Source organism: Neolamprologus brichardi, chromosome 6, assembly GCF_056152115.1.
Source record: "Neolamprologus brichardi isolate AB-2024 chromosome 6, ASM5615211v1, whole genome shotgun sequence".
Classification (NCBI taxonomy): domain Eukaryota; kingdom Metazoa; phylum Chordata; class Actinopteri; order Cichliformes; family Cichlidae; genus Neolamprologus; species Neolamprologus brichardi.
Window position 1 is genome coordinate 35,296,805 of NC_142109.1, and position 19,492 is coordinate 35,316,296.

At 40.1% G+C, this 19,492-nt stretch overlaps 1 protein-coding gene across 6 annotated transcripts in view; it reads left to right on the forward strand.

Moving 5' to 3' along the window:
* The window catches only part of sorcs1 (sortilin-related VPS10 domain containing receptor 1), a 219,248-nt gene that overhangs the window by 95,862 nt on the left and 103,894 nt on the right, over nt 1–19,492 (forward strand). For all 6 annotated transcript variants that reach the window (XM_087842206.1, XM_087842204.1, XM_087842205.1 and 3 more), the window contains exon 2: nt 2,978–3,045. In XM_087842206.1, the coding sequence (XP_087698332.1) occupies nt 2,978–3,045 (68 nt within the window). The remainder of the gene's footprint in view (nt 1–2,977; nt 3,046–19,492) is intronic.

Below are 19,492 nucleotides of genomic sequence, written 5' to 3' on the forward strand. Positions count from 1 at the left end.
AGCGCTATATAAATACAATCCATTAACCCTTTAAAGCCGGTCAGAGCAGCACGCTCCGTTTTGCGCAACTACTTTTAAATCCCTGTAGCTCTGCAACCACGTAAGCTAGCGCAATAATTTTTTTTGCATATGAAACCAGAGGAGTTGTACTTACATCTTATGCCATCAGCTTGTCCTCGGTCACAGTTTCCTTCCACATATAGCTTTGCAAAAACTGCATAAAAAGCACTTGCAGCAACAAAAACATAATATTCCAGAAACACGCTTTGCCGATCCGATCAGCTGTTCATACCACGTCCTACGTCCATCAGCACGAACTATCGCATGTCCGCCATGACCTGGCCGAAACCGGAAGTGACGTCATTTTCGCGGAAATGTAGTTTTTTACCATCAGGGCCTCATGAGCCTATACTGGTGTTTTTAAAAGTTATCTTTGACTTTATGACTTTCTGTGTCATTTCTGGGATGCTTAGGACTCATATTGCACTGCTGGAAATAGTTTATTTTGATGCATATGCTGCTTTTTTGCAAATCTGCAGTATAATATTTATTTTCGTTTTTCCTGCAGTGTATAAAAATTGGTGTATTTCAAAAATAAAACTATGAAGACACTCAAAATAAATTTCCTGAGGTGGGAAACTATTTTGTGCAACTTTTTTGTATTTACAGTTTTGAGGGATAAGCCTCTTAAATTTCTCTAACTAGAAATATATGTTAAAAAAACAAAAACGATTTTCAATTTTTTTGTAGTTTATTGCACCTTTTTGCAATTTATGTAAGTACTATGCACTTAATGCAGACATATTATTAAAATTTTGGCTATAAAGGTTGTATTGATGTATAGCAAATTGAATGCTCCCAAAAATGGCTCCACAGCAGGTAAAAATATGATATAAGCTCTGGCGGACTTGGTTCTATGGTAGGTCTTAAAGGGTTAATATTATAAATTAGTGTCCTCTTAAGGGGGTCTGGGCTCAGGCTGGCTTGCAAGGGGCCAGTTAAGGTAGTCAGGGCAAAAAAAAGCGGTGAGGTGTTTCGGAAAAGTTCTGCTAGAAGCAGACCTCATGAGGCAGGCTGAGGACACACCGGAGAGATTATGTCTCTCGGCTGACTTGAGAATGCGTCAGTATCTCACGAGAGCTGGAGGAGGTGGTGGAGATTAGACTGCTGCTCCTCTGACCCAAACCTGGATAAATGGCAGAAAATGGATGGATGGATTTAATTTTGGAAATGCTCTGATTTAGTGATAGCAGTTAATCATACTATTGGCTGGAGTAGTTTAGATAGCATGGGCTCTGTGGAGAAACTCCCTGCTTTCCTCTTCTAATTTAAACCGATTTCAAGCCACATCTGCGGGAGACAAATGGCACAACAGGAAGTGAGTGAGAAAAGATCGCAATCACAATCTCCTGAGCACATCGTTCCAACCTATAAAGTCAAACTGCTAACCAGCACAACATGCAAACGCTGTGTTTGGCTGTACACGTGTTGCCGGTAGTCCCAAAATCCCATTTGAATAAATATAGAAGCAGGTATGGAAATCCATAACGCTGTTTGCAAAACGTCCTGGTCAGATTGAGTATTTTCTTTTAGCCACTATGTGAAAAGAAACGGATTCATGTGTGTTTTCTGAAAAGCTGCAGAGAGCTTGCGTTCACTGCCCAGAAATGTTTCTTGTTTTTTCACTGCTCCCTCTTCTGAACCTCTTGAGCAGAAGTGGAGACTCCCACCTCTTCCTGCTCTTTAGGAAAGCAAACAGCAGAAGAGTGAGCTGTCCTCAAATGATGTCACTGTCGTCTGAACTGAGCTAACTAACTAGCGCTCATCAGCTCCAGTCTACATTAGCATCTGCTAGCATAACGCACCCAAAACTCAAGGCAGGCTGCACAGCAGGTAGAGAAAGAACACACCAGGACTTTTTCTGTGACAGGTCTATGTTATACAGTCACGAGTAACGTATTCTGAATACTTTGGATTACTTAATATATTATCATGCTGTTTACAACTACGTGAATGTACTATTGCTGTGATTTATTACTGTTACTGAAGGTCCGCGGCTCCGAACCGTAGTAAAGGGACCTCTGGCTAATACGGTGGGTTCTGTGTCGGGCTCGTAGCCGAAAACTAGCTTTACTTTGTTGTCTGGGTCAAGTTTGCTAGCAGAGACAGAGAGAGGCGTTGAAAGGCTGCTCCAACAGAACTTATTGTTTCAGAGGAAAACACGAACACGGTGTACAGTCGAGTCTTAATAGCTTACTTACAGCTGGGCTCGTCAGGCTCTCTTCTTGGCTGCAGTGGTTATTATTATATTTACATGCTTCCAGCTCCCGTTTTTGCTCGATGACAGCTCGTACTTTTCCTTTTTCTCCCTCCCTCGCTCACAGACACATAACGGGTATGGCAGTCCATTCTCCCTGCAGCACGGACTACACTGCCCATGATGCTACATTCTTTAGCGCTATACCTGTAGCATTCTGCCTGTTAGCTTAGCACAACAACAACAACAGGCGGTCTCTCACCCGGGAAACACGCAGAGACCCTGTAACCATGGCAACCGTAACGCTGCCGCCTGGAACAACAGAACGTAGCTGTCAAACAAAACCCAAACAGTCCTGACCCGCCACAATATGAAACAGGGAAGTACCGCCGTGTAATCCATTTATTTCAACAAAGTAACTGTATTCTAAATACCACCTTTTTAAACGGTAACTGTAACGGAATACAGTTACTCATATTTTGTATTTTAAATACGTAACGGCGGTACATGTATTCCGTTACTCCCCAACACTGGTCACAACATAGACCTGTGTTTCAGTATACATAAAAATTAGTGTCTGAGGCTGACTTGGTGGACGGGGTATGACTTATGGCTTCTGCCAAACTGTATTTTTCCTCAAAGCGTTGGTGTCGCCACCACTCACTGGATTAATAAGTCTGCATAGGCCCCTAATTGCAATGCTCTTTTTTTGTTTTGCAGGTGATTCTGATGCTGACCAAACTATTTGACTTCAACCTCAACAGCGTGACCGAGAGTTCATTATGGAGGTAAGCTTATCACGCTACATGAGCTCATGACATTTTCAGAAAAGCCTGAAGCAGAGCGGAGCCTGACACAACAAATTGGTCAAAGGGGACCGAACGCGGTTCTATATACTTCAGATGTTTTTAATACCGGGGTTTGAGCTGCTCCCAGCTCTGTTCGCAGGAATAAGTGAAACCAATTTTCACAAAGTTCTCATAATGTGAATTAATGAAACATTCACAGCCTGAAAAAAAGGAAAAGGAAAGAAAGATCTGTTAATTGGCGAGCCTTAACAGCGATGTCCTCGGTTGGTTTTAATGTCTGTGGGCATCAGAAATCCCTCACATGAAAGTCACTAATCACTGCCAGTGAAGCTGGTGGTCTTATCCGGCAAATTACCTCGACCGGCCTTGTTACAAGTGTAGCCTGACTTAAATCACTAGCCTCATTTCAGACTCTCTGATGTAATATTTGCAGATGCCTTTTAGGAAATAGGGTGTATATATCAATGTCTGAAAAAGAGTCTCAACAGTCAATTTACAAATTCAGAAGCTGGGACAGAAGCAGGTCTTTGTTTGGAGAGAATTTTGACAGTTAATAGCATGAAAACAAAAATGAAGAAGTCTCAGACTAGATGGAAACCAATTTTCTGAAGTTTGCAGAAAACTGAATGTAATTGCTCCATAACTCGTGCTGCACAAACAAGAATAATCATCAGAGGTTTTCAGTGCGTGGCATCTCTTTTGATTTTTTTACTTTATTTAAAAGGAAAAAAGATTGTAAAGCTTCTGTGTGAATAATTGTGTAAGATCTCTGAAACTGAACTGCAACAATTAAATGGCAACAAAAGCTTCAATTTAAATCACACACAGAAAAAAGCATCATTTTACAGTTTCACCTGTGTGCAAAGATCCAACAGTAGCTTGACGGTTACTGTGCTGGATTCCCAGCTCTGCTGTTGAGCTTTATTCCAAACCACAGAACTGATTTGAAATTCCAGTGGCGATAAGAGAGACTGCGTGTCAGACAGAATTACGAGGGAGACGTGCACAAAACATCCAGAGTATTTCCATTTGATGTAGTGTTGCAGCCATAAAAATATAGCAGCGTGGGTTTGAATGTTTAACTTCATGTAGCTTCAGCAAAGTGTTGAAACAAGCTGATCCTTGTGTTGCGATGATACCGAGTGTCAGCAAGTGTCAGAGTAAACACAGATTCTTTCTCTGTGTAATGTTAAAGAAACAATCAAGTGTTCTGTATGTTAGTTCCACTAAATACTGTGAATTAAAGCATAAAGCATCGAGAGCTTGTTCACTGCATGTGATGACAGGAAACGCCACCCTGCACCTTTCACTCAGTTCTTTAAAGAATATCAAACTTTAAAACTCTCAGAAAAGTATACTGAGTCATAAAGGTTAGGCTGATTCGAGATGGTACATCTAAATTTGATTTTGTGGGTCTGTTCATTAAATTTCACACTTCCAAGGTTATTTAAAAATCAAACAAACAAAAACCCTGAACAGACTTTGGTATGTTGGTGCAGTTTTTACCTTCTGTGCTTTCAAAACCTCACTTTGAGTCATCTACATAAAGTCAGGTAAACACAAGAACTGACTAATACTCATTTTTCATGATACACCACAGACCAGCTTGCGCAGTAAATTAAAGCAATTGGATTACTATAGTTTGTCTAGAGTATATAAATCAGCAGCACACACTTTAAAAATGCCTACCTGGTTAAACTGAAATCTGCATGACAAATTTGGAAATCACTACAATCTACAGAGCAATTCCAGCTGGAAAGCATCTGATATGCTTTCACGTTTTCAGCATGGCAGTGATCCCAAACACACACAATGTGCCTTGGTGGTATGTTTTGGGTCATTGTCATGCTGGAAGACCCACCCATGACCCATTTTCAGGGTTCTGACTGAGGGAAGCAAGTTTTCATCCAAGAGTTTAAGGTAAATGGTCAAATCCATTGGCCTTCCTGTGTGGTGAAGTCATCATTCAATTCAAGTCAATTTTATTTATATAGCGCCAAATCACAACAAAAGTCGCCTCAAGGCGCTTCATAGATACAGAGAAAAACCCAACAATCATATGACCCCCTATGAGCAGCACTTTGGCGACAGTGGGAAGGAAAAACTCCCTTTTAACAGGAAGAAACCTCCAGCAGAACCAGGCTCAGGGAGGGGCGGGGCCATCTGCTGCTGAGTGAGAAAGGTGACTGGAAAGGAAAAACTCAATGCATCATGGGAATCCCCGGCAGCCTACGTCTATTGCAGCATAACTAAGGGAGGATTCAGGGTCACCTGGTCCAGCCCTAACTATATGCTTTAGCAAAAAGGAAAGTTTGAAGCCTAATCTTGAAAGTAGAGATAGTGTCTGTCTCCCGAATCCATGCGCCCTTAACAGAAAAACAGCCTCGCAGCATAAAGTTTGCACCTCTGTGCTTGACTGTTGCGATGGTGTTCTTTGGGTCATACTACAAAGATGTCCTTGGACAGCTCTCTGGTCTTCCCAGAGTTGGTGGACAGGTTGCAATGGAAGAAACTGATAATTGATTCTGTGGACAGGTGTGTTTTATAAACGTAACGAGTTGAGTGATTGACTGGATGTGTGAGTCACATGGAATTCTGTGATTTCACTGTATTTCCATGGTTATAGTTATCAAATGATGACATTCCAGTGAATAAACAGAACATTTTGGCATTTGGTTAGAATAAACAATAGTCCTAAAGTAAGACTTGATCATATTTTGCTCTCCACTTTAGCTTCCACAGCTAATACAGTAGCAGTGGCATGGTCATAACCTGAGCCATCAAGACACTTCAGGATTCCAGTGGGCCAACGATCCACTTGTACCTCAGTTTCTATCATTTGGTTACATCAGAGTAGTTGTTCTTCTACATGTGAGTGCAAGGCCAACATTACTGTGCACCAGTCTGCCACAGTTAGTATGCACCCGCTGATCTGCTGTAAGTCAAAATTAAGGAAATCTGGCTTCAGGATTCAAGCCCGTCTGTGTCTTCAGCATCTGCACTGTCATCATCGTCAATTTCACCAAAGTTTGTGGGTTATTTGCTCTGCTCTCCTGCCTCTATGTTGAAGTTATGAACTTTCAAACAGGTAATAGAATATTTCAAGCCTTTTTGAAGTTGAGGAGTGTTGGAGAGTACCAGCTAGCCTGAAAACAGAGAAGAGATTAGTTTTGTTTTCAGCAAATATGTGCGACCAATCACTTGTGTTTGTGTTTCTGTGTGAAATCTTTACAAGTGGACCCCAGAGTGTCGCTTTTGCTGTTTTCCAATGGAAATGTGAAGGATGCAAATTAACTCTAAAATGCTTAAATGATTTTTTTGACTGTCTGTCTTTACTCGCGCCCTTTGTGGAGTAAAAAAAACATCTGGTTTGCAGAATAACAACACAGTTTTCCTCAGAGACAGCCTCGAGGCTTAAGCTCTTATGCACGGCTATAGCAAATGTACCATTAAGTGACTGCACGTACCTCATAGAGGATCAAGTGAGGCTGTAGCTTTGTGTCTCAGATCACGCTACCGCATTACCCTGGTAATGGTGCATCTGCTACTGACGCTTCACTGACATCGTTATAAATCTGACGCGTTACGAAAACAGAGCCTCTTGTAATGGACACATGATTAAAGGTGCATGTGGATAGGCCAGACACATTGACAGAAAGACAAATGAGTGAACAGACGATGCACATTTTGAGCTAGTGAAGAGGATAATGAGAGTGTAGAACATTAGCGGACAATTTACAGTCAGGGAGATAGAGCGTGGAGCAAAGCCACATATACTACATTTAAGATCGCCCGCTGCTCTGCCGGCAATCCAGAAGCTTACAGAGTCTGAAGCATCTCTGCCTGCTGCGGCCCCAAATAGCAGCATGAGGTAACAGCTTGAAACTTCATCATGCCGTATATCTGTCATGTGATGTGATGGGTGCTTGTCAACCTGTTATAGCAACAACAGACAAATAAAGTAAAAGCCTCGCACTGATATGCCTTGATATAACTAGATGTTTTTCTTTGTTTGTTTTCATTTATTGATACAGAGGCTTAAAGGGAGTCTTAAAGACCCAGATGTCTAGTCCCAAATAAAGACTTGGAATTTTTTTCTTCCTTTTGTCCAATATTGTCTGTTATGGTCAGTGATGGGAATAACAGCGTTACAAGCAACGGCGTTACTTTTTTCGGTAACGAGTAATCTAACTAATTACTATTTCTATCGTTACAACGCCGTTACAGTTACTAACAAGAAAATGCGGTGCGGTCCCGTTACTATTTTTCAACAAACAGACTTCAGTTTACCGCATTTTATATCAGTTGCACAGAAGTAACTGTCTGTGTAAGTAATCTGGGCGCTACAGCTTTAAGCAGCTGCGCGCGCTCCCGCGGGCGGCGATCACTTTTTGGCACAACACCTGGAGCAAAGGGGGTAAAACAATCGCATGAGTGCTGCTGTTTGACTGAGGAAGAACAAAGTAGTCGTGGTGAGCCAATCACACGACCACTTTCAGATGACAAAGCAACAAGGTGACATATACCAGTTTTTAAATTGTGGTGATAGGCCACTAAAGCCAGAGTCATGATAAACAATATATACGCGGCATTTTTTTCCTCAATAGTTTCGTCACGTTTAACGTCTAAGGACAGCGCAGCGAGAACTCTCTGCTTATGAGCAAAAAATAATAAAGCAAAACAAAAATCAGCCCGTACATGCTGGTGGAAAAATGCACCATGTCGACCAATCAAAAATGATATGGCAACATGACATTTGGTTGTTTGTCAGACCTGCGGGTATCAGGCTGTGATGTTCTCCTTCATAGTCAACAGAAATTTTTGGAGTGGCACAAATAATTTGTGTGGCATCTTATTGAATGTGGAACAGCTGATTGTTATGTAAATAGTTTGAAATGGTTATTTTAAAAAAATCAAGGTAAAAGGTAAATGGCTGCAAATAACTTTGTTGTTTGCAAAACTTGTGCGTATGATTTTAAAATTGACAATTTATATTTGCATTTAAAGTTATGAAATATGATTCAATAAACATGTTTGTGGTTGTTACAGTAAAAAAATATAACTTTTTCTACTCGGATTTTATGTTTTTTGTCTGATTTTAGATCAATTGTGGTAATACAGTTTGTCAAAATGAAAACATAACTGTAAATTCAGACACGTGAGGTTGTGCTGAAAAGGATGAGACCAAACAAGGCAAAGGAAATAGTTTTTAAAGGTGAAATATAGAGGTACAATTCAAAAGTAGTTAAAAATGGCCAATTATACCCTGGACCCCAGAGGGTTAAACATTTTTTTTTAAAGTAATGAAATAGTTACTTTTCAAGCAATTAATTACTTTTATAATCTTGTAACTCAGTTACTAACTCAGCTACTTTTTCTGAAGAAGTAGCTAGTAACTATAATTAATTACTTTTTCAAAGTAACTTGCCCAACACTGGTGATGGTCATTAACAAGTGGTGATTATTCAGCTGAGAGGGGCAACATGCACCACCTCTGTTTACATACTAACACTGTCGCCTGTTGCTACAAATGTTTAACATCTATGAGCTTTGGTACAAAATCAGCAAACACAATCAGCTGGTCTTGAGTTTCCATAGCTGTGGGCATCATCTACAAGAAACAAACAAAAGTATTGTTGTGTTTACAGATCTAAGGGTTTATTATTATTCTTCAGTCACCTTTCCCACTCACTATGTGTTAATAGACCTCTCTGCACTGAATCATACTTGTTAATATTCCACAGCATGTCTTTATCCTGTCTTCCTTCTCTCACCCCAACCAATCACAGCAGATGGCCCCGCCCCTCCCTGAGCCTGGTTCTGCTGGAGGTTTCTTCCTGTTAAAAGGGAGTTTTTCCTTCCCACTGTCGCCAAAGTGCTGCTCATAGGAGGTCATATGATTGTTGGATTTTTCTTTGTATGTATTATTGTAGGATCTACTGTACAATATAAGGAACCTTGAGGCGACTTTTGTGATTTAGTGCTGTATGAATAAAATTGAATTCAACTGAAAAAAAATGAATTGCCGAACACTGATCTGGACCTTTGAATTTTGTTCGCACAAAGACAAGTAGCAGTGGCCTTCATAGACTTCATAGTACTTTTGCAAAGTAGACCTAAAGTGATTTTTTTACCACTACTTTTTTCTGTTTATTTGCAAAAAAAAATCTTTAAAGTTTTATTTATTTCAGGTCTATCATTTCATAAAATACAGCAAAAACATGTTAAAGTATCAAATATAAAATAAAGTATCAAATATTCATGGCACACAACAGAGTTTAATTATTTCCATCTATTAATAACATTGATAATAGACCGTCTCAGCTTCATTATGATTTTCAAATATGGTTTGCAGTTCTATTTTTCTTGGTTAACAATTACCCAAAAATGTCTGTTTTGATAATTAAGGTTTCTGACCCCCGACCAAGCAGACGATCCTCTAAAGCGAAGGCTGGACTGCCAACAAAGCTGAACTCAAACTTAAACACATTAAGTCTGTGACAATTTCACAATTACAAGTCCTCAATTAATGAGGTCGGAGTCTATCCAAAGAGATACTTGTGAGAATTATTAATAGCGCATGTTCCACATCATCACACCAGAGAGGGATTAGAAACTAATCAGCAACACTGCAACAAACAGCCAATAAACACTGATAATAATCCTTCAGAAATCCTCAACTTATCCAATTAAAGATTGAGCATAAGGCCCAAACACCATATAGTAACTTTAGCTTGTATTTAAAATGTAAAAATACAGGAACTGCACTTTCTGCGACTTTCAGTTTGGTGTTTCAGCCCTGAAGCTGCCGCTTGGTAAAAACAGTTTTTTGTTTTTAGTTACAATTCCTGGTTCAGGGACCTTCTCCGATGGTGAGTGTCGGTGTTCCAGGAATTGTGTTGTTTCCAGTGTCTAGTCATCTGAGCCTTGAAATGTGGCTTCACACCATTGTGTCGTCTTTCAAAGGATCATAAAGTCGACACATTTACACACTCAGAATTCAGAAGCCCAAATAAAATAGCAGAGTTAATAAAATGCTCTCTAAAGTAATAATTTCTTGCCACTGTAACTCAACTGGATTACTATTCTGACGATATGCAGTGTTAACATTTTGCCTGTGAATTTCAGACAGATTTATGGATGTTTTCCTCTGCAGAGCGATAGTTTCTGGCACAACTTTACCTACTTCAGACGTCTGCCAACATACAGAGTATGTCGAGTTCAAAGCTTCAGTGACACTTGTAGAATATAGAACAGCTTTATTGCTTATCTAATACATTTCTGCGTGTGGATTTCATCGGGGTCATCAAACGCACCAGGGTGCTTTTTGGACTGTCCGTATCACGCAGAAAGCCACATTATTTCTCAGATAATTCCATTAAAATGCTCCAAAAGGCATCGACATCACAAACATGGTTGAGATGTCCAGTCCAGTGACCCAGGTTTGCAGAGGTGAAGTCTAGCTAGCAGCTGTAGCTGCCTGTCAGGACGCCTGTCAGTCCCAGAGCTTACAGATGAGGGCAGAAGCCATCCAGAGAGTCCAACATGTTTTGTTTGTGTGCTATAAAACTGCAAAGTTGGACATTTGAAGATGAGAAGTAGGGATGACTCACTTTTGCAGCCAGTCTCAGGTGGGCAGATAAATGATCCTCCTTACTTCAGGCTCAGAAAACATCTTTAGGCTTCAAAAACGCGATGTATAAACTCAGCGAATCACTCTCTGTCATTGCTATTTACTGTGTTTAAATCACACCAAGGGTCCTTTGCAAGTTTTGAGTGAAAACTGTGTAAATTAAAGAAAATAAAGCCCTGCTTTTGTTCATCTGTACAACTGAAATTAGAAACATCATTTTCAGAGTGATTCTGGAAAAAGTGCAGTTATTATTTCTGGGCTGGACTATTGAAGTTCATTATTTGCAGGTTTCTCTAAAAACTCCCCGAAAAGCCTTCAGTTAATTTAAAAAGCTGCTGCTACAGTTCTCACAGAGACTAGAGATTACATTTCTCCAATATTGGCTTCTCCTCTTTGTGAAATCCAGAATTTAATTTAAAATCTTTCTCCCCGCAAACAGGGTCTCAAATAATCAGGCCCATCATATCTTAAATGATCTCATAGATCATGTTCTCCCAACAGAGCTCCTCACTCTCAGACTGTTGGCTTACTGGTGGTTCAGAGGATATCTGAACATAAAGTGGGAGCCCCCAGCTATCAGATCCAGATTCCAGTCTGGATTTGGGAGACAGACCTTCTCTCGGTTTTTAAGATTGCATTCACAACTTTCCTTTTTGATAAAAGATATAGTCAGGGCTGGATTGGGTGATCATCGGATAGTTATTCTGCTATTAAGCTGCTGGAGGCTTCCCATGATGCACTAAGCTCTTCTTCTCCACTCACCTTTTTCACTCTCCACATGTTGACTGTTGCAAACCATCATTAGTAATTACTGAACTGGCTAACTCTCCCTCGCCTCACCCCCAACCAGTCACAGCAGCTGGCTCTCCCTCACTAAGGTTTCTTCCTGTTAAGCTGGAGTTTTGCCCTCCGACTGTTCTTGATCTGATTGTTGGATTTTCACTCTAATATCGTAAAGCTTTTACCTTGTAACATAAACAGTGTTGTGGAGTAACGGAATACATGTACCGCCGTTACGTATTTAAAATACAAAATATGAGTAACTGTATTCCGTTACAGTTACCGTTTAAAAAGGTGGTATTTAGAATACAGTTACTTTGTTGAAATAAATGGATTACATGGCGGTACTTCCCTGTTTCATATTGTGGCGGGTCAGGACTGTTTGGGTTTTGTTTGACAGCTACGTTCTGTTGTTCCAGGTGGCAGCGTTACGGTTGCTATGGTTACAGGGTGACTCTCTCTCTGCGTGTTTCCTGGGTGAGAGAGGCCTTTTTGTTGTTGTTGTGCTAAGCTAACAGGCAGAATGCTACAGGTATAGCTCTAAAGAATGTAGCATCATGGGCAGTGTAGTCCGTGCTGCAGGGAGAATGGACTGCCATACACGTTATGTGTCTGTGAGCGAGGGAGGGAGAAAAAGGAAAAGTACGAGCTGTCATCGAGCAGAAACGGGAGCTGGAAGCATGTAAATATAATAATAACCACTGCAGCCAAGAAGAGAGCCTGACGAGCCCAGCTGTAAGTAAGCTATTAAGACTCGACTGTACACCGTGTTCGTGTTTTCCTCCAAAAACAATAAGTTCTGTTGGAGCAGCCTTTCAACGCCTCTCTCTGTCTCTGCTAGCAAAGTTGACCCAGACAACAAAGTAAAGCTAGTTTTCAGCTACGAGCCGACACAGAACCCACCGTATTAGCCAGAGGTCCCTTTACTACGGTTCGGAGCCGCGGACCTTCAGTAACAGTAATAAATCACAGCAATAGTACATTCATGTAGTTGTAAACAGCATGATAATATATTAAGTAATCCAAAGTATTCAGAATACGTTACTCTCATTGAGTAACGTAACGGAATACGTTACAGATATATGTTACAGTTCTGTTGGTTACATTTTGGGGCATGTATTCTGTAATCTGTAATGGAATACATTTTAAAAGTAACCTTCCCAACACTGAACATAAATAGCCTTGAGATGACTTGAGATGAACCGGCACTATATAAATAAAACCTTGTGATTGTGACATGCCAGCAGCTTTGAAGAACAGGAGATTTGGACACCCTGGAAACAAGAACAGGCTGCTCTGTCCTTATTCAGTGGGTTCCAGCAGCATGTGTATATTCTCAAGGTGGAATCAGTTTAATGTGATCCTTTCTTAAGGGGGTGTGCATGTTGGTATAAACAAAAGGTTTAACTGAAAAGTAACTTTTCTGTCCAGGGCGTCAGACTGTGGTGCAGCTTTAAGTGTGGACGTTTGCCACCAGCCCTGATGGGCAGTAACATGATGGAAAGGGACTGCAGATATAGAGCGAGGGAGGAAAGGCTATGATTCAGTCTGCTACTCAAAAGATATACTGTGCGAGCCGCGCTGAAGGTTTCATAAATTCATCTCGGATCATTCAGCTCAGCTGCCATTTGTCCAGTGTTTCAAAGAGTGCCGCAGAGTTCGAGCGCGCTAATGCAGCGAGTGACCTCACGTTAACCATCCCGGGACGCGTGCAGTTCTCCATCCTCTGAACCGCTATTAATCAAAATCCCCACGGAGGATGTAAATGTCTAGTGGCTGCGTATCAACTTCTACTATACTCTGAAAAATTCTAATTGAAACTCCATCTAACAAGTCTGTTAATGTGCAGCTGTAGACATAATTTTAATCTGTTTTAGAGAGAAAGTTAAAAAAAAAAGAACTTGACTAAAGGAGGTTTGAGGCTTTTAATCGAGCGTCTGTGTGTGTAAGAGTGTGTTTCGAGATTTAACAGGGAGGAGTTCAGTCATCCTCCCAGCATATCCCGAATCCATTTTCCTCACCGAGCCATATCGCCGTAATAGGACTGATATCATTCTGGTGTCCTCGCACGGCGTTTCATTAATCCCCCCCCTTTGTTTAACCCAGCGTGTGGACGGCGTGGAGCTGCTCACCTGCAGCCCCCGAGGAGCTAACGTCCTCCTCGCGGTCAGAGCTGCTCTTTACATACATGCAAAACCAGCCGACAGCCTCTGAGAAGTCTCCACCGAGACAGTTTCGCTCAGAATTATCGTCCTTCAGAAACTATCATTTTTCATTTAACGCGGCTTTCATCTCCCTGGGATCTGCTGGGGCGGCGCCACTTTATCGCTTCATGTTCAGATTCAGCGGGCCCTAAATCAAGTGATTCTGTGACAGGAGCCGATCAATAGACCGATGATGTCATTGTCCACCGGTCTTAGGTGTTGATGGTTTCTGATAAATGACGGAAATGACTCCCTCCAGAAGAGCTCATCGGATGGGAAAGTATTTGCTCACCATGGAAACCAGCCCCAAGAAAATCTCAAAAGGTTTACCGAGTGAGACAAAATTGCCAATTTCCCATGAATGTTTCTATATTTTCACGGCTGGTTGTAAACTTCAAGTGTCACTCTCTCAGAAATCGCCAAACCCTTTAAACAAGGACTTCAGTGTGGATTTAACGGCGCCACAGAAAACACGCCGGTCAGAAAACTCCCCACATCAGTCGATGTAAGCGATTGCTTTATTTAAAGTCGCTCAAGACGTTCTCCGGTGTCCTCGCTGCCTTTGAAAGATTTGTATGCTTTTGGGCTTTTTCTCTATCTTCATGTGGAATTAGAATAGCTCCTTGATTGAGCCTCAGGCCTCTCAAAATAAATTAGAGCTGACAGCTCAGATAAGTCGCTCAAACTTTCAGAGATAGTCTGAAATGCAAAAATACGACAGAAGACAAATTTCGCATTAGCACTTTGACCAACATTTGAATATTTTAGCCGTCATTTGAAGATTTAACGGGTTTATAACTCTCTACTATGTAAATGAGGTTTAAGAAATGATGAAGCGTCTCTGCTTGCCAGTCATGTCAGACAAAATGCACAACTCGAGATATGTTTTTTTACTGAATGCAGTTCAGAGGGTGGCGTGAAATACGCTGGGATAAAGGGAACTGAAGTCAGGATCGGCATCGATCGCTCAGCGAGAAAATAAATAAGCAAGTTCCTCAGTTTTCCTTTCATATTTGAGGACAATCTGTCTTCAGTTGACTTAAGAATTTAAACATGTATAATTGACCTGGGGAAAATATAGCTCCATTTTATTTTATTCATAATTTCTGCAGCTTGGCTCAGCTATGCCACACAGACACGTGTGAATTCTGACCCTTCAGTTCACTCGTGGACTTGAATCCTCTGTCAAACTGTGACATTTAGCCCACGATCATGTGAGAAAGTGTAAAGTGGAAGTTTTGAGTCTTTCATCTTTGTCATTATTGTCATGAAACGCTGTGTGGCAGGCAGGAGATGAGGACTCAAAGTGCAGGACTCACAGACTCAGGGGATGAACTCAAAATCACAGCTTTATTTGCTGGTCACAGAAAAACGAGCATACAAAGTAAACTAAGCTAAACTGGGGAACAATGAACTAAAACTCACAGAGAGATCCACACAGCAAGAGGGACGACGCAACACTGACTCAGAGAAACAGGGTTTAAATACACCGGGAAGTAACGAGGGGAATGAGACACAGAAGGAGAGCACAGCTGGGAGAAATCAGAGCTGACGAGACAGGGAGCAAAGTAGGAAACACTCACATGAGACACAGGCTGTGTCCCAATTCAGGGTCTGCACGCTTGAAGTACGCATTTTAAGTGCGATTACGTCACCGCCACGCGACGACGGCTGTCCCAATCTGAAGTGTACTTCAAATGCATACTCCTAATGCTCCGTCGATTTCCCCAAATATCAAGCGTGGTCCGGTGCACGCTTCGTGATCCCATATATCCCACAATTCATAGCGCGGCGGTGGGTGTGGATAATTTTGCCGCAAAATACGGCAGAAGGGAGCGGCCGAAAAGTGAACTGTCAAAAGTAAGTACTGAATATGACGTCTTTATTTATGTGCGACTGTTTAATAACGAAGAACATTAAAACATTGCTGTTGGCCACATGTGGCAAAGTTATGTGACATTACTGATGTTTGTACTTTCAGCGTTAACTTGGTTTTAAAGCCTCTACTTCTAAATATACATATAGTCGACCTTAATCTTACAGAGAATCTGATGATTTTATGGATAATTAAAGTCAGTCATATATCCACAAACACAACAAGCTGAAAGTCAGTGATATATATATATATATATATATATATATATATATCATAATAATCTGACAATACTATAATATTGGCCATATTATATTTACACTACCACAGTGAGATGACTTTAGTCTCATGAACAACATTAGCTAATTGTTATTTACTAGCTAATCTTAAATAACTGTTCGGTACAGAAATGAAGCCCAACAATCATGTTTTACAGTCCTGTGGTTTCAGCCTCAGATACTCAACTAATCAAAGTGATGTCATGACAAAAATGAATGACCAACAAAACATTTTTCTCCTTCATTTCTGTCAAACAAAGCTGTATGTAACGTGTCTCGCGGTTAGTATCATGGTTGCTAGGCAACCTGAACAGCGCGACAGAGGCTAGACCGTCCCATTTCACAAGCCTCTCACTTCCGCACTTCTCGTACTTATAGTACGCACCGTACGTAGTACGCATAGTGTGCGTACTTAAAGCGTGCAGACCCTGAATTGGGACACAGCTTATAAGTACGAGAAGTGCGGAAGTGAGAGGCTTGTGAAATGGGACGGTCTAGCCTCTGTCGCGCTGTTCAGGTTGCCTAGCAACCATGATACTAACCGCGAGACACGTTACATACAGCTTTGTTTGACAGAAATGAAGGAGAAAAATGTTTTGTTGGTCATTCATTTTTGTCATGACATCACTTTGATTAGTTGAGTATCTGAGGCTGAGACCACGGGACTGTAAAACATGATTGTTGGGCTTCATTTCTGTACCGAACAGTTATTTAAGATTAGCTAGTAAATAACAATTAGCTGATGTTGTTCATGAGACTAAAGTCATCTCACTGTGGTAGTGTAAATATAATATGGCCAATATTATAGTATTGTCAGATTATTTTGATATATATATATATATATATATATATATATATATATATATATATATATATATATATATATATATATATATATATGTATATGTATGTGTGTGTATATATATATATATATATACATATATATATATATATATATATATATATATATATATATATATGTGTGTGTATATATATGTATATATATATATATATGTGTGTGTGTATATATATGTATATATGTATGTATATATGTATATATATGTATATATATGTATGTATATATATGTATATATGTATGTATATATGTATATATATATGTATATATATATATATGTATATATATGTATGTATATGTATATATATATATATATATATATATATATATATGTATATATATATATATATATATATGTATATATATATATATGTATATATATGTATAGAGAGAGAGAGAGAGGCTGTAAAACCAAGTTAACGCTGAAAGCACAAACATCACTAATGTCACATGACTTTGCTGTTGGCCACATGTTGGCAATGTTTTAATGTTCTTCGTTATTAAACATTCGCACATAAATAAGTGACGTCATGTTCAGTCCTTACTTTTGACAGTTCACTCTCGGCCGCTCCCTTCTGCCGTATTTTGCGGCAAAATTATCCACACCCACCGCCGCGCTATGAATTGTGGGATATATGGGACCACGAAGCGTGCACCGGACCACGCTTGATATTTGGGGAAATCGACGGCGCATTTGGAGTACACTTCGAATTGGGACAGCCGTCGTCGCGTGGCGGTGACGTAATCACACTTAAAATGCGTACTTCAAGCGTGCAGACCCTGAATTGGGACACAGCCACAGACCTTCAAAGTAAAACAGGAATTAGCACAGATGCAAACTAGAGTAGGGGAGACAGAGCAACTAAGAAACACAGACAACACCAACAACAAAGAGACACAGAGAGCAGCTGCTAAATACTCAGAGAACTAAACAGAATACAAGAAAACCAAACTAAAACACTAAAGAATAAACTGGGACAACAAAGAGAACTAAGAACTAAGGACCGAAGCATGCACAGCTAAGTGAAATTCAGACAGACATTTGAAATAATGGTTTGGTGGATAGCTGATGGTGCTGACATGATTTTGTGTTTTTTATTTATTTCCTGTGTTTGTTTATAGCGTTTAGTTCTTTGACAATAAGCCAGAGCAAATTTAAATAGCATCCTTTTTGCTGATATGTTGGCATCGACCAGTCTGATCTTTGTCCAAGATCATTTTAGAAATAGTTTTCTGGAGGCTGAATCCTGTTTTAGCTATTAATGCTTCCTTTTTCTGAACCAACAGCCTTAAAAATCGAATTATTAACCTAAAGGTTTTGAAGCGTTTAAATCTGTTCCCAGCGCATGCACACAGCTGTAAGCAGCAGTGTAAGCTTTGAGCTATATTTTGTGAGCCACAGATTAACAATATTCCTTTGATATACTGATAAGCATACCTGCATTACTTTGTAACTGATAAAATCTCATAACCTGATGATTCTCAATCAAGTTTGGGAGCCTTCCTCTTCCTGTTCTTGCCCCATTACCCTGCACGTAACAGTGTGAGAGTGCTCAGCATTATCTCATCCTCATTTCTGCTACTTTCAGATCTTATAATAAGAAACTTTGGCTTCTAAACTATGCCTAATAAGTCACACAGTATTTATACACAAGGTTGTGCAGCAGGTTTGCTTCTTACCACTGAAGTCTGTTCCAAGACTGTATTTTTAGTTCTTACCATAGTTACAAGTATTAGTGGGAATTTGAAGGTCTTGATATTTTTTTACGAGCTGGAAGTTGCAGTTTCTCGTCGTCTCTCGAGAGACTTCTGAGCAATAGTCATGTGAACATCAGTGAGTATTTTCTGACTTTTCTGTGCCGGGATAGTAAAGGCATGAGGATTAACGTCACGTGGTAGTGGCGATGTAATAATGATGTGTAATCCTCACACCGCTGCGCGTTTGTGTGTTTACAGCTTAATTAGATGTTACTGTTTCCGTGGTAACTGAAGTGCAAATGAGGTTGAAAACATAGTTTTTCAGCCGTAGTGCTACCGAGTTACTATATGCAGAATAAGGAGTGACTGTTTCCAGTGTCTGTCACACACAGCTGCTGTTAATCTTTAAGATAACTTCACCTTTAGCTCATTAAATATGGAGAGAAATTTGCTCAAAGGTGTTATGAATGCATACAATATGATCCACAAGCATATAAACTAAGATTCACAAATATGTGCAGTGATTTGTGTATAACTCACAGTCTAAACAAAGCAATTTGATCAAATGCATTCATAAATAGTGATTATTTACGCTTAATTATTTAAGCCCAGCTTTACGAATCGGATATTTTCTCCTTCAAAAACTTTTCTGTGCATAAAAATGTGTAAAACTACACGTAACATCCCTCTCTGGAGTGTTCAGGATCAGCTAACGTCAATGCTAGCCTGCTCTTAACAGGGACCAGTAAGATTGACATCAAAGTGTTGTTATCTGCAGTGTAGATTATTTCTATAGTCAGAATATACACAGTACAGCCCCGGATTATGAATTAACAACCAATTAAATGCTCAAAACTGTAGTGGGACTGTCTTACACACATCCAAAATTTACAATTTATTTCAAATTATTAGCCAGGCAAAATAAGCATTGAACGTGTCGCCAGTTTTCAAAGTAAATATATTTCTAAAGATGCTCTCGACATTAAATTCCCATCAGATATCAGCAACGAGCCAGCCAATCCACACGTGCACAGAGATGTCCATAAATTAAGCTACATGTAATAATGCGAAACTGAGTTTTGGTCCTTTCTAGATTTTCCGATG